This window comes from Mercenaria mercenaria, chromosome 2 (assembly GCF_021730395.1).
Source record: "Mercenaria mercenaria strain notata chromosome 2, MADL_Memer_1, whole genome shotgun sequence".
NCBI lineage: Eukaryota > Metazoa > Mollusca > Bivalvia > Venerida > Veneridae > Mercenaria > Mercenaria mercenaria.
Genome location: NC_069362.1, coordinates 9688454 through 9711643, shown reverse-complemented (window position 1 = coordinate 9711643; position 23190 = coordinate 9688454). Strand labels below are relative to the sequence as shown.

At 34.1% G+C, this 23190-nt stretch overlaps 1 protein-coding gene and 1 long non-coding RNA gene across 5 annotated transcripts in view; one reads left to right on the top strand and one right to left on the bottom strand.

Moving 5' to 3' along the window:
- LOC123561955 (annexin A7-like) overlaps positions 1-6608 on the bottom strand; it is a 42871-nt gene extending 36263 nt beyond the window's left edge. For 2 of the 4 annotated variants that reach the window (XM_053529351.1, XM_053529365.1), the window contains exons 1-2: positions 6459-6608; positions 2092-2260 (exon numbers count right to left, since the gene is read on the bottom strand). In XM_053529351.1, the coding sequence (XP_053385326.1) occupies positions 2092-2238 (147 nt within the window). In that variant the 5' untranslated portion in view covers positions 2239-2260; positions 6459-6608. Of the gene's footprint in view, positions 1-2091; positions 2261-3241; positions 3274-6448 lie in introns of all 4 variants that reach the window. The other 2 variants (XM_053529360.1, XM_053529358.1) reach the window with 2 other exon arrangements.
- Positions 6609-12799: 6191 nt separating this feature from the next.
- On the top strand, positions 12800-22630 carry LOC123563139 (uncharacterized). The gene is made up of 3 exons (XR_006688753.2): positions 12800-13046; positions 13629-13790; positions 18752-22630. It is a non-coding gene; the product is annotated as an uncharacterized LOC123563139 (long non-coding RNA).
- The last annotated feature ends 560 nt before the right edge of the window (positions 22631-23190 follow it).

Below are 23190 nucleotides of genomic sequence, written 5' to 3'. Positions count from 1 at the left end.
ATGACTGATAATATAAATAAAATCCTTTGTTTCAACGCCCCTCTCCCCACCCACCCACACACTATTTAGACAGGACATACCGGTAGTACAATCCAAATAAAAGGATGTCTTACAGATGGATGGCAACTATAAAATATCAAGTTATCAAATATATTATCCTGAATAACCAAATCAGTATTACTAGGCTTAGTGTTCCTTATAAATGAAATGTTCCTTTAAACAAACATGTACACTGCTAAAAGATGCTTAGTAACTACACATACATGAAACTAGCCCATTATCATTCAAAAAGTATAAGGAAACAAGAGGACCATGATGGTCCTGAATCGCTCACCTCTTCCCACATGACCAAGTTTTGAGTATGACATTGTTTTTTCTATTATTTGACATAGTGACCTAGTTTTTGAGTTCATGTGACCCAGTTTTGAACTTGACCTAGATATTATCAAGATAAAAATTCTGACCAATTTTCAAGAAGATCCATTGAAAAATATGGTCTCTAGAGAGGTCACAAGGTTTTTCTATTATTTGACCTATTGACCTAGTTTTCGAAGGTAGGTGACCCTGTTTTGAATTTTATCTAGATATCATCAATGTGAACATTCTCACTAATTTTCATGAAGATCTCATGAAAAATATGGCCTCTAGAGAGGTCAGAAGGTTTTTCTATTTTTATACCTACTGGCCTAGTTTTTTAAGGCACGTGACCCAGTTTCAAACTTGACCTAGATATCATCAAGCTGAACATTTTGACCAATTTTTATGGAGATCCATTCACAAGTATGGCCTCTAGAGAGGTCACAAGGTTTTTCTATTTTTAGACCTTCTGACCTAGTTTTTGACCGCACATGACCCTGCTTCGAACTTGACCTAGATAACATCAAGATGAACATTCAGACCAACTTTCATACAGATCCCATGAAAAATATGGCCTCTAGAGAGGTCACAAGGTTTTTTTTATTATTTGATCTACTGACCCAGTTTTTTAAGGCACGTGACCCAGTTTCAAATTTGACCTAGATATCATCAAGGTGAACATTCTGACCAATTTTTATGGAGATCCATTCACAAGTATGGCCTCTAGAGAGGTCACAAGGTTTTTCTATTTTTAGACCTACTGACCTAGTTTTTTAAGGCACGTGACCCAGTTTCAAACTTGACCTAGATATCATCAAGATGAACATTCAGACCAACTTTCATACAGATCCCATGAAAAATATGGCCTCTAGAGAGGTCACAAGGTTTTTCTATTATTTGACCTACTGACCTAGTTTTTGACGGCACGTGACCCACTTTCGAACTTGACCTAGATATCATCAAGGTGAACGTTCTGACCAATTTTCATGAAGGTCTCATGAAATATATGGCCTCTAGAGAGGTCACAAGGTTTTTCTATTTTTAGACCTACTGACCTAGTTTTTGACCACACGTGACCCAGTTTCGAACTTGACCTAGATATCATTAAGATGAAATTTCAGATCACCTTTCATACAGATCCCATGAAAAATGTGGCCTTTAAAGAGGTCACAAGGTTTTTCTATTATTTGACCTACTGACCTAGTTTTTGATGACACGTGACCCAGTTTCGAACTTGACCTAGATATCATCAAGATGAACGTTCTGACCAATTTCCATAAAGATCTTGTGAAATATATGGCCTCTAGAGAGGTCACAAGGTTTTTCTATTTTTAGACCTACTGACCTAGTTTTTGACGGCACGTGACCCAGTTTCGAACTTGACCTAGATATCATCAAGGTGAACATTCTGACCAATTTTCATGAAGATCTTGTGAAATATATGGCTTCTAGAGAGGTCACAAGGTTTTTCTATTTTTAGACCTACTGACCTAGTTTTTGAAGGCACGTGACCCGGTTTCGAACTTGACCTAGATATCATCAAGATGAACATTCTGACCAACTTTCATAAAGATCCCATGAAAAATGTGACCTCTAGAGTGGTCACAAGCAAAAGTTTACGGACGGACGCACGGACGGACGCACGGACGGACGACGGACACCGCGCGATCACAAAAGCTCACCTTGTCACTTTGTGACAGGTGAGCTAAAAATGTAAAGCAAACACTGCTATACCTTCTTCATTTGCTTCCTTAGTTTCTTCATACGTTTTCGTTCATGTTTAGGTAAATGTTTGTATTCGCCATCTGAACTGTCTGAACTCGAGCTTGATGAAGATGATGAACTTTTATGACCATAATGATGCTTCTTGTGTTTACCCATTGTGTCACAACTCTAATAATATCTGAATGGAAAAGCATAGATACAAATCATAATACAATTAAACTGACCAAAAACCCAATGGGTATATGTGTATGGAGAACAAAAGAAAAATTACAAAATTTTCCGTAACTGTTTTCTAGAGTTAAACTAATGTTACGATTTACTATACCCGTTCATATTATCATTGTCATGGTTACTGTGTATCACTTTTTAACACTGGCTTTTTTTGAAAATAATATCTGTTCAGCAAGTGTAATAATAATAATAATAATAACAACTTTATTTTATGAGACTACACATTTGGATTATCCGATCTTCCATGTGGGCCTCAAGATACTTGATACATGTATGCTACAATATTTACAAAGGATGTAGGATAATACAATGACAAATGCGGTAACACAGAACAACATTACGTTGAAAGATATTAAGACAGATAAAACATGGAATAGAACTATTTCAAAGACAAAATTAATTTGAGACTGAAGTGAATTCTTGATTTCACTGAAGCTGATATTGTTGTATCATCAGCAAACATATCAATTTGTGCATTATCAGTGATATGGAGAGGAAGATCATTTATGAAAAGTAAGGACAGTGTCCAAAGACAATCTGTGTGCTGGGTCAAGTTTGACTTCAGATGCAAATCCAGTGATCTTTGTTATATCAACTATAAGCTCTCCATGTTGTATAAAATGAACCATAATTCAAGTTGGCATTTAACCGTAGCTTTATTTCTTACTTGCTAAATCTGAAAATCTACTTGCAAATTTAGACTTTCAATTAAAAATGTTACAATATCCTTAAAAATCATGTTAGAACATTAATATTGTTTGCATTATATATATATTTGTGTATTTTTCATACCTTTCTTTGATATAGTATCATGAATTGATATGGCAATAAAAATGAGGAATTTCCGAAATACAGTTTTGTTCGTTATATTCATCCACTATCAGTATGTAGACTAGCTTGCAATATAATGTAATCAGAATAAACATACCGGTACATGTATTCTTACATGTAGCTGTAAGTCTGTAAAGAATAGAGTTAGTAAATTCATAAGGGTCATAACTCTTCAAAAGACAGTCACATTATGAGAAAGTAAATGAGATGTAGTCTTAACACTTAAACTTTGCATCATTATCATCAACTCTGAATGATTTTGGTGCCAGGCTATACAAGTGGACATGCACAAATGACCAATACCTGCCCATATGGAACAGTATGAGTGTCGCTATCATAAACATTGAAGCCCAACATGATGTCTAGCCATTTTTCCCTTTTTTGATGGTCTTTAGTAAAGCAGAAACAGGTTTAGGCCTGAATACTTTTTGAACTTTTGTAGTTAAGTTGTTGTTTAGGTCTGTTGATGAATCAGAGTCCAAGATTTTTCTATTGATAAATTTGTTGAGAGTGGCCATTAATTTCTTCAACATGAATCTGCAACACCAGGTTAACATCTAGGTTAAAAGGTACTAAATCTGGACTTGCTGCACTTAGTTACCTCCCTTGCTGATTGAACCGCCGCAATTTCGTCTATTATTTGTACTTGCAAAAAATTTGTGTAACGTTTTTATCTAGTCGCATTCCGTGAAATCTACTCTCATTTAGCAAGTTAGCGAGTGCAAAATTTGAGCCTTGAACTGTTCAGGAAAAAAATGCATTCTATACACATGTATAAATTATCTTAAATTCATCTAAGGGTCTTCTTCTACACATGTTGTCTATTAGTCATACATTCACGAGATAAGCCTGCATCAGCTTACACAGTATTCCTGTAATTTGATATTTGTTTGAGGTAAGATAGAGCAACTTACTTCATTACATTTTACGAAGTTATGGAAGATTTTCTTCAGAATGTTTGTTTTGTACATAGTTAAAATTCTTTAGTAATAGTACTTGCATACATGTATAAGTTTACGATTTCGTTCAAATGATGAAATAGTTGAAACTCTCAAATTTTATACATTTCAAGTGAAAATTTTAGCAGAGCTGAAGAATCATGGAAAAAGGACAAAACTTGAATTTCAATTACTGGATTACCTTTTGGACTTAATACAATAGACATAGGTCACCATATATGAAATAAAGATGAGAAAATACATGTGTTGATTACTTGTTTGATAGCAAATTACGTTGAAAAATCAGCAATTTTTTCCTTATATACCAGGGTAACTGGTACCGAATATATGTTCATAATTGCAAATGGTCTTTCACAGTTTTCAAATTGGGTCTGCCAGACCCATTCACAATTGGTGTGAAAATCTCTAAAAATAGTAGAAAAAAAAAGCAAAAAAAGCATGGAAAAACTTTAAAGAAGTTTGTTAATCGTTATTGACTTTTGCGAGGAAAACCGTCTGATTCAGTGATTGATCAAGATTTGTTACGTTTGTCACCCTATATTATCGGATATCGACCATTGCATTTTAATTTATAGTGCATTTAGGTATGAATCATATAAATGGTGTCTTTCTACAGTTGTTTCATACACCCCATTGAATAACATAATATATATCAGGGGGCGAATGGAAAGTGTAATGAAATAATCAAGGACGAAATATTTCCTAATCAAACGTCAGGATGATAAGTGATCACAACATTTTGATTCAGAAAGTATTAAAAAAAAAACACTATTAAGGTGGAAAAAATTCACAATTTTGAGCAAAACAACGTTAATTTTCACAATTTTTCTGGATTGGACCCATTCACAATTTAAAAAAAGGAAGTGTCTAGGGGTACGGATCCGTACCTCTAGAATCCAATTCTAGAGGTACGGACCCGTACCTCTAGACAAGCCTGTTAGGGGTTTTCTAGGGGTACGGACCTCCTTTTTCTAGAGATTTAGGGTTATTTACATCTTAAATTTTGTTGAAAATGAAATAACAAATAAAACTTAACTAGTGTTTACTTAAAACTTGGATTTAAATGATGTACAGATACCAGCGTTCACCCGATTGTTTATCTTCTCTTTCAAAACCTAAATAACCGAGGAACTCCAAATGAATACACTGTTCCATGCGGATTAGTTGGTTGATAACAGATAAATGAGTGAATCTAACCGCTGGATAAATTTTATATGAACTTCAGCAGAAAAAAATTAGGATAATAATAATAATTATCAGGCCTATGCACCTATTTATTTTGTTTGTTTTATTTTGTTATTTAACAAGATATAATGATAATCGGCACGGAACTGATTGTTTTATAATCAATATTAAGGAAAAGAAATTGTTTGTGAAAACGTCCCTTGTATCTCGTAACGGCTACCAAATGTGTGGAAAACATAAATACCCTAAGAGTTAATTATCATTAAAAACAGTTTTTTTCAAACATACTTAACATTTTTTAAAATAATTTTAATACCTTTTTTTCTGCCAGTTCGAATCCTCATGATTTATTTGGTGTTCCTCGGTTATTTACGTTTCGAAGGAAAATGTAACAAATCGGATGAATGTTGTTATCTGTAAACCACTTAGATACAAGTTTAAGGTGAATACTGATGAAGTCTTATTTGTTCTTTCATTTTCAATAAAATTTTAAATGTAAATGACACTTAACCTCTAGAAAAACGGAGGTCCGTACCCCTAGAAAATACCTAACAGTCTTGTCTAGAGGTACGGATCCGTACCTCTAGAATCAGATTCTAGAGGTACGGATCCGTACCCCTAGACACTTCCTTAAAAAAATGGTCGGATTTTGGTTGGATAAGGGTTGGATTTATATTGGAAAATTGTCAGATCGTAATGTCTAGCCAACAGCGGGAGCGGATGTCTAAAAGGTTTGAAAATCCAACCAAAATCCAATGTTAATCCCGATGTAAGATAAGATAAGATCAAATGTCTAAAAGGTTAGAAAATCCAACCAAAATCCAAATGTTAAATTTACTGGGATATGATCCGCTTTATGGTTACCCTGAAGCAGTGTGTATTTGCACAGTTATAAAGTGTCCCTTAAAAGTTACATGAAGAAATTATCAAGACCTTTATCTTCATCTGACGCAGAGTTAATTGAATTTGACTTTTAATCATTAATGATGTTTCATCCGAAATTAGATATTATCCGAAAGTACATATTCAACACATTTGCTAAAACATACAACCATTTGATTGCGATACCAATTTCAATGAAACGAGTAATATTAATGAAAAATGTTTGTTATCAATCAATGTGTTTTACGGTCAAAACACGTTCAAGAAAGAAAAAATACCGATGTTTACTTTTGTTTGCGTAGTCAAGTTCACTTCCTGGTCTGGACTGGTGCTCTTTATTTAAGAACCCAAAGAGTCTTGACTTTTGGGACAGAGGTCAGCATGTTATTTAATCAAGTTATAGTCTGTTACATTATTCTTGCAGCATTAGAGTCGTTAATATGTAGTATAAACGCTTGGAAGAGTCTAAGAGTACATTTAAGTCAGAATTTGAAGAATATTTTAACATAAGGCAACTTTCTTCAGCTTTGTTAAAGATCAATTCTTAGATAGAAACTTATACGATAAAAGGTAGCACAGAGCCAAAGTTGGCCCACAAGAAAAAGAAGCTGTAACGGAAAAATATTATAGACGGGTTTTACTTTATATGATGCAAACTAATTGGGTGATGAATTTCACTTTAAACCATAGGCCTGCTATTAAAATTATAAGTATCCTAATACACCGAAACAAAAAAGTATAAATACGCTGTTTCCATAAAGAGCCTTTTATCTCCTGTTAGGAGCTGTGACATTGTGCGATCATCTAAATTTGAGACCTTTTCAGCGTTTCTTTAGTACATTTGACCATATTGGCCTTTGATCGGGTTCTTGATCCTCAGTTAACATGTGAGGCACCCGTCGGACACAAACCTTTCTAGAACCCAATTGTTTTATGACAATCTAATGAGTTCTCCCAGTTGACATGCCAAGAAAAGTTGTTATCTCGGACACCGTGTATCTGGCGTCTTCATCACCCAGACGTCTTACAGCAGCAATGTTCTTTGACGTCACTGCTCTTTTGGAACTGCCAGACGTGTCCTTTCTTTAAAGGTTGCCTGGCCATTTCTAAATTTACGTACCCACCTGTAAGTTTTCTCTGATACTGCAGACTTCCCATATGAAGTATCCAGTTCACTGAGTATCTGCCTTGCATTTATTTTATTGGGTTTAACGTCGGACGGACACAATTATTGGTCATATGGCGACTTTCCAGCTTTAGTTTAATCATATTTTATTGCATATATTCATCGTATACATAATATACACATATCTGATACAAAAGTATGAAAATAGCAAATGGGTTGGACTTTAAGTTATACCAACATTATAAGCAGCCATTCCCACTGCGTCAAATAATTGTAGATTAAACCAATGGCGGTTTTTATAATTTAAAGAAATGATGAAAAACACTTAGAAAAGTGTTTCAATTACACAAACAAAAAGAAAAGAAAAAGTGGAAACAAAAAAAGTGAAGAAATGATTATAAAAAAACTATGGTTGTACTTCTGTTACAATGCCACCAACGCGACCGATCGCCCCGACCCCCCACCCCCGCCCCCGCCCCCGGATGCTTGACCCCCTGTTGAACTAGATACTACATGTATTCTGTGACCAGGAAGCGCTATAATTATACTCGTTAATGGAATCGTTCTGTATTTTTATGTATACCTGTACGTCATTAAAGATCTTTTCATTTTGTGAATCGGTCAAAGTATCCGCACCAAAAAGAAGTTTGCGTGGGTTTAATGGATGGAAAGAGCGAGTACTTTGAAAGAGTTGTAGTCTTGCATTTCGAAACCGGGTACATTTGAAAAAGAAGTGTTCTGTATCTTCAATTCAATCTCCACATGCGCAAATAGGATCATCTCTGAGATGGTTTGTAAAAAGGTCAAAATTTAAGTTGCTGCACTTATTTCTCATGCGTGCGTGATGAACTGAATGTAATCTTTCTCCGTATAAAAAGTATTTAGGTACGTTTGGTGGTTTGAACATTTAAATTAAATGGGATTTGAAAGAAGCAAGCGTCGGTGATTCACGGATACTATTATCGAGTTCGTTCCATAGATTCAGTGATGACGGGACGACATATTTAGAGTACATTTCGGTACGTCTTGATAGCGTGACGAAGTCAGAATTGTTTCTTAAATTGTATCATGTATGGAGACGATTTTTTTCAATAGAATTGGGAAAAAGTTCCCTAAGGTATTCTGGCAAGAGACCATTCTTATATTTGTTATTCCAGCTTTGATGGTGGAGGAAGACCCCATGTGCCCCTCCGTGCATTATTTCATCACGAGCGGGGACCTGGGTAGAACCACCGACCTTCCGTAAGCCAGCTGGATTGCTTACTGACATGAAGAATTCAACGCCCCAAGTGAGGCTCGAACCCACATCGATGAGGGGCAAGTGATTTGAAGTCAGCGACCTTAACCACTCAGCCACGGAGGCCCCTATCTGCCTTGCAGGTATTTCTAAAGAATAACGTACTTAAATGTACGCACTAATTTAAGATTTTTGTTCGCTTTTCATAGCTTCGTGTATTTTGCTTAGTGTATATGACTATACACAATACAAATCTAAATATCTCCGAAATGGTACGATAATTTTCAATAAAACTTTGCAGAGTTATAAAGGGGTCATTTATGTATCATCCTTGCGGAACACGAGTTTCTTGCATGTTAAATTTTTACGAAAGTGCTCATTTTTGTCATTATTTTTAGAATGACCCTCGTATTAAATGTGGCGTCCAAACCAAAAACACTGTCCGGACATGTAGAAGGTATGAGGGTGCCGTAGCGTTTGTCGGGCCAGTGCCAAAAAGAGGTATCGATAAAAGAGGTGACATTGTCAGAGCTAGCGCTTATGTCGGGTTGTGGTCTGAACTAGAAGTAGTGATTGTGACGGAAGTCGGTTGAAGGGTCTGTCCCAGAGGCAATGATTTTCGTAGTGCACTTGACGTAGATTATTTTCGTTTTGAAAGCTATGTTCAGAAATAATAGATACATGTATTAGTATGTATAAGGATAATTGATAATATTCTCAAAAAGTAAATGCAAAGATTTAAGTATCCTCCTTATTCAAACTATATATTGTTCGTGGGACCACATCTTGTTTACATGTTTTTTTTTCCACAGAAAAATAAGGTTGTTTTTTTTGATAAAAGTGACATGTAGAAAAATCTTATTGAAATATAAATGCTACAACGCTTCGTAAACGTAAATCGTCTGTGACGTGTATGAACAAAAACCTTCTTTTACTTATTGACGAAAGATAACTCCAACGTTACACGGCGGTTGAAAGAAAAATGTCTTCTCTCTCTTACGTTGAATTTGCAATTTTCATTTATCTATGATAAAATAATGAATATTTTCCTACGAAAAGATTTTTAAAAGCCTGTATATGTTAAGTGTTATACGCCATTTTAACGTCATCAATACATGCCACATCAGGTATATTAAATTATCACCTAGATCTACATGTTTGATTAAATTTCAAATCTTCCTGAGCAAATGCGCATGGCCAAACTAGAACGAAACATATGACGGTTCGTTGTTTCACGTCTTGTGATGATAAGACACTATGATGATAAAAAGGGTTGTTTTAAATGAAAAATATTTATTCATTATATATTTATTCCATTCAAAAGGTGCAATTTTATAGGATTTTTGTAAGTACATTTTATGACTCTGTTAAAAGTACATTTTTTGTAGTGCAAATGGTTCTTTTATAAAACAAACTCAGGCTTTTATTGTTTCTAAAAGTGACTCATCCAATTATCAGCACATTTAAGATGTTTTAACCAATAATTAGCAGGCTGATTGCATTGAGAGATTATGAAATTACAAAGAGAAGCTTTCAAGAGTTCTCATTTGCAGGATGTAAAATGGTTCAAAAACTGACATTTACTCTTCATTTTTTGAAACTCTACCTCTAAATATTGCATGTAATTGAAATAAAACTGAAATTGAAAACGCTTTGCTGCATTATTTTCTATCGTATGAAAATGAAAACAAATAAAACAATATGAGGTTGAGTGTTATTTCTGTAAATACTCGAATTGTGGCACCCAGGAGAACTGCATCTTAGTGCAGCCAAGTGTTCCCAATGCTACTAAATTTCAGATGCTAACATGACAATATGTTCCAATATTTAAAACAGTTTTCTTGATTTTTTTTGTTGTGTTTAGAGTTATATGGCAACTTTTCAAGCTTTTGTGGAGGAAGTCACCAGGTGTCTCTGGCTGGTAGTACCTAGGTACCCGCATATGTCTGAGCAATACTTTGAGGGGCACCTGGGATCGTCCTCTACAACCAAAAGCAGTTTAAGTTACCATGTGACCTAAATTGTGTCGTTGTGACTCTGAAACACATCAAAAATACCAACGAAAATTTAAACATTATCAACTGCAAAATAAGGGTGAACTACAAGATCAGACGTTCAAATTGAAATATTAGGAAAAAATATTGATACTTATACTAAACTACAGTTCAATTTGTTGTTTGAAATTGAGGATAAACAGTTAAAAGGAATTTGTCTCCTGAAGTATTTGCAAGACTGATTTACAATGTCTACATTTTATGAGCTAAAGTATATTTTGAAGGTATGTAAAGAACTGCAAGAATAGCTATGTTCATTGTTCTCTTGCATGTAATGATGAAATAAATTGCGTGATATCAAACTATTAGTTTTGCAAATGAATCGCTCCTGCGCAAGTTTCATTAGTGTATATTGTTTGGAATGGAAGCTATTTCTGTCAACATTTAATCTACATCGTCATTTGATTCCTTTGATTTAAGGTGTTAATGGGATTTCATAGCTAAAACAATGCTCTTGCACGACACAGGACTTAATTAGTGCCACCAACTCTCTATAGTACAGTTTCAGAACTTTATACGACAGAATAATCAATTCATGTAATTCCTTGAATTTCTGTGATTATATATACCAAAATGCATCACAAACCAGACCACGCATTTTGTATATCAAATGAAAGAAAGAAACGACCCTTTTTGTACTTGATACAAAGTCAAAATAGATAATGGAAAAGTCTTTATCAGGATATTGGCTTAATAACGTTTTCCATTATACAATCCACCTATACAACACCTGTAATAATACTTATTAGTACGGTCCGTTTTGTTTGAAAACAATGTTTGAAAACAAGAAATTGGACTGACGCTGTCGAGTACCATAGAAGTTTTTACCCTGCTCTCTAAGCGATATGCTCCCTTATAATATGCTCAGCATTATGCGGATAGAACAGGTATTTCTCTCAAACTCCTAATCTCGCATGGATGATCTGTGGAGACTGATGTCTAAATTGGTAGAATTTGTTTCACGATTCACCTTTCAAAATTAATCAGTGTAAAAAAATAGTAATTTTGTATCAGATATAGGATCCGATATACTATTAAATGGGAGCAACCATAGATGAGCGTTGATAAATATTTCTGGTAAAATCAAGCAAATCCTCATATCATAAAATTACAACTTTCTAAAAGTTCAAAACATGTTAGAATATCCATTTCAACGGACCGCATACTGGCCTTTTTTTTTTTTTTTTACAACACTTAGAGCTTGTTTTCAATTCTGAAATTAAAACCTGTGACTTAATTTCAGGATCATCGATTTCAATTCATTTAGATTTGAAGATTGAATACTGCTTAAGCCGGTGCTAGGGGGCGTGGGCTGTGTTGCATTTTCCATTACTGCTCATGAACAGACTCAATCAAACCGAGTCTGCAATTTTCACTGTTTGCCTTGCTCTCGGTGCTTTCGAGGGATCTTCTTTCCAGATTTTATTAATTGTAGAGATATAACATATGCGTGCCTTAAAAAATCGCACATGTTTTCAGGTTTATAAGTTTTTAACCCTTCTCTCGCTTTTAATTTAATCAGATATCGAGCACCGCACATTATTTTCAGTGCCATATCTGAATCTGTATCATGGTCATACAAGATTTTCAAATATTGTATTTTACGGACCATAACTTGACATCTTTATCCTTATAAGAACATTGTGGTGTGTGAAGTTTAGACACAACTTTCATCTTATATTTAAGGTCATTGTCAGAACAGAACAGAACAGAACAGATCTTTTATTTGATAAACACAGATTACAAAACATATATTTTGTAATAACATGTGAACAAATATACATATATATATACACAAAGGTGGATACAGATCAATGTGGATGTGGGGATGGTGATCACACATTTTAAATCAGCAGAAATGAATATCTATGTTAAATCAATTTAGAAGTCCTTTAGTAATACATAATTTTCTAAAGATATTAATGGGTCAGTGCACTTACTTTTCAGCTGCTATTTATAATTTTTGTTACAGGTAGGCAAAAAGAGAACTTTTTTTGAAACAGATCAGAACAAAATAAACTTCAATTTGTTATTCCTCATCATCATTAATCAACTCAAAAAACTTTTTGTTTCTTAAGACTATGTACAATATTTTAAATGAGATATGATCTTGGGCTGAATAAGTAAATGAATAGTGTACTAGTGTTACATCATAACACTAGGCTACTACTAGAAGACAGCATAATGTCTATAGCAAAAAGTAAATACAACAACAAAAAAAGAAATCAACAACAATAACAGCTGTGTTTCGTATTTCAAAATGTTAGTAACATACATTGTCAGTTTACCGTATTTGCATAATATTAAGTAGCCCGCCTTTCTGATTGATTGACACATCACGTGACCGATTTCGCGGTTTCAGTTGACTGGCTACTCTGACCTAGAGTAACCCGTCAATGAATTTACAAACAAAATACGCGTGGCACTGTTGGAATGAGGTTAATCCGGTTAATTGCAAGGTTAGTTAATACTTTTGCATAATTATATCTAATAATGGTTGAGAGAATTTAATACTTCGAGAACAACAATTGTTAATTCACATTATATTTAGTCTATTTAACTGGGACTTCGCCGAATTATTGTAAATCATATTATGTTTGATATGTCAAAATGGTGACGTATTTGTGTAAAGTATCTTGTACTTACTAGAGTGGACATTTACGTTATATTTTATGTACAGTATTTTATACGTTTATGTAAAATGATTCATCTAAATGGATGTGACTCAAATGAAATACAATGTATTAATAATATTACATCAGCCACTTGTGTTTTCCATGGCCATGTTTAACCAATTAAACATCATTACTTACATATAAAGTAGAAGCTTACATGACAATAACAGTATAACAATTCTGTAAAAATATCAAGTCATAAATAAAATTTAGGTCCTTGAGAACCGGCGAATAATTTTTTTCACAAAAATACTCAATCTGGTCAGGAGCTGCGTGTCGGTAATTGACAGTAGGTCTCTAAATTTAATAATATTTGGCCTATGGTAATATTTCAATGGTATATATTTTTTTCTTTCTTCATTAAAGGACGGACATATCAGGAGATAATGCAGCTCATCACCCAGGTCATTCGAGGGGCAGAGCGGGCACCTTCTTTCGTTGTGTGGCACATGACTTTGCGACCATCTTCCAACCTCGATAGGGAACCTATGATTGCCAGTTCGGAAATGGAATAATGATAAGCGCTGGGTAGGTATTAGGATCTTGAGGTAGCTTTCCAGCATAATATTGTCCTTGAAGAGGCTATACATTTGACCTTTAGAGGAGGAGTCTAGATTTGACCTCCAGTTTTGTGTGAACTGGTCAATGAGCGTCTGCCTTACAAGTTTATGAACGTTTACATTAAAATATGGCTGGTTTACCCATACATACGAATAACCGGTGGAATCCAGTATTGCTTTAATATGTTTTAACCATTTAAAATTGTGAGTTGACTGATACATGTTTTGATAGCAGAGAAAGGATATTTTTGATGCGTTTGGCGTAAGGGTTAGTTTACTCCAAAATTTGACCATACGTGACTTTATAATGATTTCTAAGGGGTAGCGACCAAGTTCGGCGTATAGCATATAACGTGGGGTACTTTTCCTAGATTTTGTTATTATCCTTAAAAAGTCACAGTGTACCTGTTCTATGATATCAAGATTTTCATAACCAAATACCTCGGAACCGTATGTTAAGATGGGTAAGACAGTATTATCAAACAGCTTTAGCTGTAGGTCAATTGGGAGGGCTAGATTACTAATTTTTACCAGGAGCTGGTGCATTGCTTTTCTGGCTTGAGTAACTAAGTGCTTTCTACATGAAAGGAAGCTACCTGAAGAAGAGAAATACACTCCAAGGTACTTGTAGGTTTTAACTGTTTCAATTTGTTGGCCGTGTATACTAAACGAATATGTATCTGGTCGATTTGTACCAAAAACTATAACCTTTGTTTTGGAGTAATTAATTTTCAACTTCCAAGTTTCACAGTAGGTATAAAAATCATCAAGGCAATTCTGAAAATTGACTTCACTATCTGAAAAAATAACCGTATCATCAGCATATAGTAACACTAACAATTTTTAATAGATTAAGGTATCTTGATTACTTATATTTAACTGAATACCATTATTGTTTATCAAGAGGAACTGTTCTAAGTCATTTAAGTACATGGAAAATAAAATCGGTGACAAGTTTTCTCCTTGTCTAACACCACACCCACTGGAAAAAAATGCAGAAGTTTCTCCATTGAGAGAAATACATGACTTTATGTCAGCATACATATTTTTAATAACAGTCAAAATTCTACCTTGAATTCCTAAATTAAAAATTTTGCTCCAGAGACCTGCCCGCCATATTGAGTCAAATGCTGCAGAAAAATCTATAAATGAGCAAAACACTTTCTTTTTTTCATTTCTTAATTTCTCAATCAAAAAATTTAAACTAAAAATATGATCAGTAGTGGAATAATTTGCCCTAAAACCGGCCTGATTCTCCTTAAGAAGGTTATTTTCACATAAAAATACATTTATCCGATCATTCAATATAGATGTAAATATTTTACCCAGACAACTTAATATGGTTATTGGTCTGTAATTAGCTGGATCTGTAAGGGAACCTTTGTTTTTGTAAATTGGTTTAATTGTACCTATTAACCAGGCTTCCGGTATCACCCCGTACTCGAGAATATAGTTAAAAAGTGACATATATAGCGGTGACATAACCTGTTTAGTACACTTAAGGTATTCATTTATAATATCATCCTGTTCTGAGGGCGCTTTTCCACTGTTCGAGTTGGAAATTGCCTTTTCAATTTCTTGCAGGGTGATTGGCCTATTTAGAGTATCGGTTGTATGTACATGGGGAACAGAATCATTATATTCTGGGTCAATGTTCTCATGGGATTCAGCATTAATATTTTTAAAGTTCAAAAAAATCGGATAAAGTGGGGGTGACCTTGTTCTTTTTACTACCTAGGCTGTTTAGATAACGCCAATAATCTTTTGGCCTTTGCGAACTCATGGACCGTAACTTCCTCTCAGTATTGAATTTATGCTTATTTAACCAGGTGTTAATTGTTTGTTTGTAGAAGCGACTTGCTCTATTTAACGCTAATCTATTTTGGTCAGTTTTGTGTAATTGATAATTTTTACGAGCGACATTATATAAGTTTCTTGCTTTTTTACATTGAGGCCCGAACCAGGGTTTAGAGTAAGTTTGACGTAAGTTATTATCCCGCGACGAAAGTCGGAGGGATATAGTTTTGGCGTTGTCCGTCCGTCCGTCCTTCCGTCCGTCTTTCCGTCCGTCCGTCCGTCCTACCGTCTTTCCGTCCGTCCGTCCGTCCGTCCGGAGCCATATCTAGGAAATGGTTGGGAATATTTATTTAAAATTTCATATACATATTCACCTCTATGAGTTCTTGCGGCCCGTCGAGTTTCAGTCAGATTGCCCAAGTAACACCAGAGTTATGGCCCTTAGAAGTTTCTAGTGTTAACTATATAGGGTACTATAAATATGGCAATTTCTGCATCATAACTTTTGATATATTTGACCTACAACTATGAAACTTAATCAGAATTTAGATCACCATAATGTGGTTGTGTACACACAATTTTAGTCGGATTTATTTGTAAATTAAAGAGTTATTGCCCTTTAATTGTATAAAAATCCACATATTTGTACATAACAAACTTACCATTTGGTAGAATTTCATTAAATTTCTTTCATTCTTTTCCATGAACATTTATTGTAAACATGTGAAGTTGTGTACCCATACCTGGTCATCCCCTTACCTTGATCACACACCTCCCCCCTATCCCCCGCCCCCCCCCCCCCCTCAAAAAAAAATATATATATTTTTTTTTAGATTTTTTTCAAACAAACTTCATATACATGTTCACCACTATGAGGTTATGGGGCCCATCAAGTTTCAGACAGATTGCCCAAGTAACACCAGAGTTATGGCCCTTACAAGTTTCTAGTGTTAACTAATATAGGGTACTGTAGATCTATAGATATGGCAATTTTTGCATCATAACTTTTGATATATTTGACCTAGAACTATGAAACTTTAACAGAATTTAGAGCACTATAATGTGGTTGTGCACAGACAATTTTATACGGATTTCTTTTGTAACTTCAGAGATATTGGCCTTAATTGTCTAAAAATCCACATATTTGTACATAACAAACTTACCATTTGGCAGAATTTCAGTAAATTTCTTTCATTCTTTTCTGTGAACATTCATTATAAACATGTGAAGTTGCGCACCCACACCTGGTCATTTTTTTTCATTTCTTATTTTAGATTTTTTTCAAACCTTCCAAGTTGTACCATTCCCCCACCTCACTTCTCCACCCAGTCATGCCCACCACTGATCATGCATCCTCTGCCCCCCTATCTATATAATTATACATATATATATTTCCATTCCTTTTTTTTTTTTTTAAATGTTCAAACCTTCAACATGTTAAGTTGTGACTGCACAAACCTTGCCCTCAGCCATGTTCAAGATATCTTACCTGTGTTCTCTTAAGGACATCTGTTCTTTTAAGTTCAAATGTACATGTTAAACAGCAACATGTGGTGCCAAACCACTCAAAGACAATATTTCGTTCCAGTTAAACTTCAAGCTCACATTTCAATTAACTGCATTTAATTTTAAAAGCTAAGCTTATTACAGTAAGCATATCCCATTCAAAATAAATTCTTTAGTCAGGATCAAAGTATCATACATTTATTATGTACTCTTTAATTAAACATTTGTTTTCTGTTAACTTGATTTTGACTAATGAAATTATTTGCTTCTTATTAACATCCTTAACTTTTTGCCGGATATATCTTTTTGCCATTCCTCACCACAAACCCGTTCGGCGGGGGATACCAATTCATCGAAAAGTTTTTGATAGGTCTAGAGAAGGTAGTTTCGGCACAAGTAGAAAAGAGAAGGGCAATTTTGCTCGTTATGTCGTTTATATACAGGTTGTTGACTTGATAGGGTGGGTTATGAAGACAAGCTCTAATTTCATTAATCATTTGCGGGTCTAGGTTAGCTACGGATTCAGATTTTCTGTTATCTTTCCACCTAGGGGTACCTTTAGGTGCATTATTACCTGAAAGAATTTGTTCACTATCAGTATATGCAAAATTAATGGAAGCTGACAGCAGGCAGTGGCCATCTGAAAAAAGCGGATCCAACTCAATTACTTCAAAATTTTCAATTCGTCTTAAACAATTTACAGACGCCAGAGAATAGTCTATAACAGATAGGTTTCGAAATGTCAGTTTTCTCAAAAGCTTATCATCACCAAGTCTGCCATTAACAATAAATAAATTATTAAACTTACATAGCTCTAACATTTTCGTCCATGGTTATTGACTTTAGTACATTGTGATTTTCTGACAACTGGTATGTTTAGGTGGGGTAACATATTAACAGAGTTAAGTGAACGTAAAGTATCATCATCCAGATTGAACTCTTTTGACAAAAAGTCATCAAATTCAGCGTAATCAGGTAAACTTGAGGTGTGCCCATTTGCATCACCTGTAATATACACATTTTCAAATTGGTTACATTTAACAGCTACATCATTTACAAATTCAAAATATTCATCTTCGTTGTAAAAACGAGACTGTTCAGGTGGGATGTACATCCCTCCGATAACAATAATTCTCTGATGACAGTCAACAATTTTTAGCCAATATATGTATTCACAATTTGATTCCAGTATAGAGGTGCTGTCAATTAGCGTATTATGGACAAAAAACCCAATGCCTCCTGACTTCCGCTTGAATTTATCACTTCTCGGTTTAGAGAAAAACGTATAGTCCGGTACCTTAAGAACGTCGTATTTATCAACTTTGCTTTCAACCACACAAAATATAGAATACTGTTGAATTAGTGAAGTAAACTCTGGGATATTTATTCGCGACTTAAGGCCACACACGTTTAAAGCTCCTACTGTTATTTGTTTATTGTTACCATCATTTTTATGTAAATTTTTCATAATCGGTATAGATGGTGTTTCATTAACGTTTCTGTCCAAGCTACTTGTAGATAATTCAGATTCCGAACACACAGGTTGAGGAGAATGATCTTTACTGTTAGCATATATAGAGTGTACGTTTATGACGTCATTTTTAATAGTTTTATTTATATTTTCAGGAACATGAACACAGCGAGTTGTTTTAGATGTACTAGGCAACAGGAAACATTTATCACACAGGAACACTATCCCCGGCTGCTCCTTGCACGAGGATACGTCTAGGGAGATATATATACAATTTTTCACCCGTTCCAAACTTAAACCTTGAGTCAAAATAAAAAAGGTTCACAAAAATGTGAACGCCATACCGCAGTGTATGGTAATAAAGAGCTTTGTTTCAATGAAATTGAAATATGGGAACAAAGCTGTGGTTGAAACCTAAAAAAAATATTTTTTGAATAAAAAGGAGGAAAACTAGAAACCACACTACTCAATATTGAGACACATAGTTTTGCCAAGTGTAAACAAGCTCGTACAAACATGGGTAATAAAAATATCACCAGGACAAGAAAATTTCGATGTCAAGGCCATTTGACTTCAAATGGACTTGTTTGTATAACAGAAGTCTGATCTCTGCAAGTCTCGTCTATAGTTGTGTTTGCTCCTTTTTCCAAAATAAAAATGGTAAATCGGAATATGGGTAATAAAAATACGGTACGGACAACGATGTGATACTTCTGACCCCTTGTGACTTGTCATTGAAATAAAAACGGATGGATATTGTACAAAATGTACCACAATTTTGTATATTTGTATAAATACCCTAACTAGGTTAAATAAAAGTAGGATAGAGATAACAAAGTTTTGGCCTGGAGAAGAAAAGGCATTATGAAAGACCCTTTTGAAACTTCCTGACCAAAGGTATACACTCCCATTTGTCATCTGAAGTTCTATATTTCACAAGGGGAAGTTGTCAACTGTCCATGGAGTTATAACTATTATACAATGAAAGAAATTAAGAATTGTATATTTTGCACACTATTCAATATATAATTAATGTGTACTAAGAACAGAGATTCTTACGTATACTATTGTCCTTTTATACCGTTGTCTTCGGTACCATGTTTTTGTCTTTGTTATTGGTCCTGGTGTATTAAATCTTTTATTGCAATGTGAGCATGAAGCTATTGCAATACGCACATGACACATTAGAGTTAAATGGTATTGACTTAATTCTTTAGATTATCATTGTTGTAGTCCGTCGCATCACAATGTATTTTCATCCTAGAATGAAAACGAAAGCTGTGAAATTTTATTAAGTGAGCATTTTTTTTCACTTTCTGATTAACATTTGCATTTGTATGTTACTTTAATCGGAATTTTTATTTTTTGTTAATTTACCATTTTTTTTGTAATTTTTCTACGTTTTTTCCCCAAACACTCCAGAATATTATCATTTGTAAAAATGATTCATGCAATTATCTGCGCATTAAAGATAATTTTTACAAAGACGTTAATATAATCCGGTTGACATCCCTCACATTAAAGGAAGCATTGTGAACATTCCAGGGAAATAAACCTAAAAAACATGATTGTAGGCCGCATCTTTGAGATATAAAGCTAACATAAAACGATTTTCGTAAAAACTCGATCTCTTTGATATGACTAGTGGGTGGAATAAAACTGAAATTAGAAACGCTTAATTACATTATTTTCTATCATATAACAATGAAAACAAATAAAAACAATATGTGCTTGGGTGTTATTACACGATTTGGTAACACTTGGCACCTAACAAATATGCATTTGAAGCTTGGAGTTTAACAGGCAATTAAATTACATGTTTCTTTCGCTTCAAAACAGGTGAGGCAGATGAGCACGAATATTTTACTTGAATTAGGACATACAATAAAGCTTTTAGTAACTTTAAATTTTAATATTTAGTTTGGTACTTGCATTTGCATATTAGTTAAAAGCCTGAAAGCGGTTGAACATCAATTGAATTTCCTGTGGCAAATGAACACATAAGAAAGAACTGGTAAATTATTGTGTGTATTTCTGCCTCAAAATGTCACTCGGAGTACAATAAAGCAAGCCAGGTTGTCAGTAATATTCTGCAATATGCAATGTTGCAATCGTCGTTCTAATACACCAAAACTTGCATTAGACACCAACCTCCATTTTTGTTTAAAATTCTGACTTTGTTTAGAACAATATGAATAATAGTTGATTTTATGTTAGAGTTATCGCGCATCAACACAGTACAGGTTATGTGGCGCCAAACAAGAATAAAAAGTCTGGTTCACATCCAAATAAAAATATGAAGTATAAAGTCAAACATTTTATTCCTGATGGAAACACACAGTTACAGCAAAACCATGTGTTCAGGCCGTATTGGTCTCCTCTTACGATCATGCAATGGTGAGACAGCGGTTCCAGTTCTTTTCACACACCATTTGGTCCAGATAATAATAATAAGACATGAATGGAGCATTTAACCTGACAGTGATAAGTTCAAGGCTATATATTAGTTCAAAATATTCAGTAAACTTTTAATAGCATATGTTTATCAAATTTATTCACTTTCACCATTTTATATCAGAACTTGCTACTGCGGTCGATGCTGAATATATACTCTAGAATTAAATAAAAACTGTTTTGTTTAAATTGGCAAGACAATATGTAAATCCATACTTTTATTGTGTATGACCTTCTGGAGATGAAGATATGTCTGTTCGCGTGATATATTCACGTTATTGTTGTCATGAGTTTGCTTATTGCTTTGATTAGAAGCCAACATTTATAAATACTAGATCGTTATCTGACACCTTTCATAATATTTTATAACTTAATTTATGCTGTTGTACGACCTTTGACTAAACAAGTGCAACTCGTTTCCTTTAGCAGTACTAGACTTCTAGACCTTAGACCGGCATTAGAAATAAAACAGCAGTAAAAATATCTTGATTTTATATTTATAACTTCGGCAAACCACAGAATGGATATATAAAAAAAGAAGTTTTGTTTCTTACTCAGAATACCTAGACGTCAAAACAACAAATAATTGCAAATCTAAGTTACCTTTTCATGGGGGTATTGTGGGAAGACATTTCACTTAACGTTTCTATGCTTGATATACACTTCAATTTGTTGATACTGAGTGCTCTTTTTAAAGATTCACTCTTATATATGTTTCTTGTATGTTCCAGAATTTCACGGAATTTCGCTAGTCTAATATAAATACTTAAAAATCTGGCCAGCGGAGCAAATGGTATACTGTTGTAATTGAAATGGTTGCTTTCAAGGCTTTATTTGCTAGTCAAGTAAAATGTTAACATTATTTGTATTGATTGAATACAAATATATTAGTTTGATGTATGGTTTGTAGTTTCTTTGAATATTAACCAGTTTTATTTCCAGATAAATAATTTCGCTAGGGAAATAAACACACAAAAAGTACTTTCGGGAATTTAACACTAATAGTTCATCAATCTCATTTGTGCAAAAGAGATAAATAGCCATTATAAACGAAAACATTTTTTTTCTTTGTGTCTCATCAGTAATTTTCATAGATGGACTCAAATACCAAACTCTGAACCTGCTTAATCTCATCTTATTATGAAGCCATATATTGTGAACGTATTTTATAGCCATATATTTTACTTGAATAATTAAATTGTGTAAATTCAAAGCCATGCCAATAACGTTTAGATGTTCAATCTAGTAAACGAGTTTTTAGCTGTACTTATTGTATAGCTATGAAAATATTTTACTACTTCTATCTGGATCTCTTTTCGTCCAAGAAATACCATCGCCTCACTACATGGCAAGTATACTCATTGATTTATACACACATTGCTGTGCCGTACCACGTATTTTCATGATTTTGCTGTTTTGTTTGCATTTAGAAGAGCTATTGTTCTAAATTTTTTATACTTTAGTTTAAAACATAAATTCACTAAAACATAGATATTAGTCGTCTCAGGTTTATTCCTTTGAATAATTTCAAAATGACTCATAATTACTTCATCAAAATACAAAAGTACACCCCCCGCATCCCGCCCCCCCCCCCCCCCCCCCCCCAAAAAAAAAAAAACTGCAATAAAAACGTTTAAATTTGAAACTCAACTTCTTTAACGTTACACATGGGTGATATAAAACTGAAATTAGAAACGCATAAAAGTTGTTCCTCCTTCTACTTCTTATAGTATAAAATCGACGGTGTAAATTTTCTTGAATATCTGCGGAAAGAAGTTATTGTATTTCAGCTTTCTTCTAGACAGCAGTGACTGTGATACATTATAAATCTGGTATGATATAAAACTGGTATTGTATAATGTTAAATAAATTTTGGAACGATTATTGAACAGATGATCAAGAAATTAAGTAAAAGCATGTGCAAAACGTTTGAAAGCGGATAATTTAATTCTATGTACTAAGAAAACGTAAGCAAACCGAATTCCAATAATGTATCAATAAATACTAATAAAAAAAAATACCTAAAACAAAACCAGTGTTATTATCTTGGGTGTCTAATTTCCCTCTTCTCCAAAGAGACAATTTTACACCGCGTGACAATGCAAATTGTTGTCATTAAAGCCCTGTAGCGTCCGTGTAC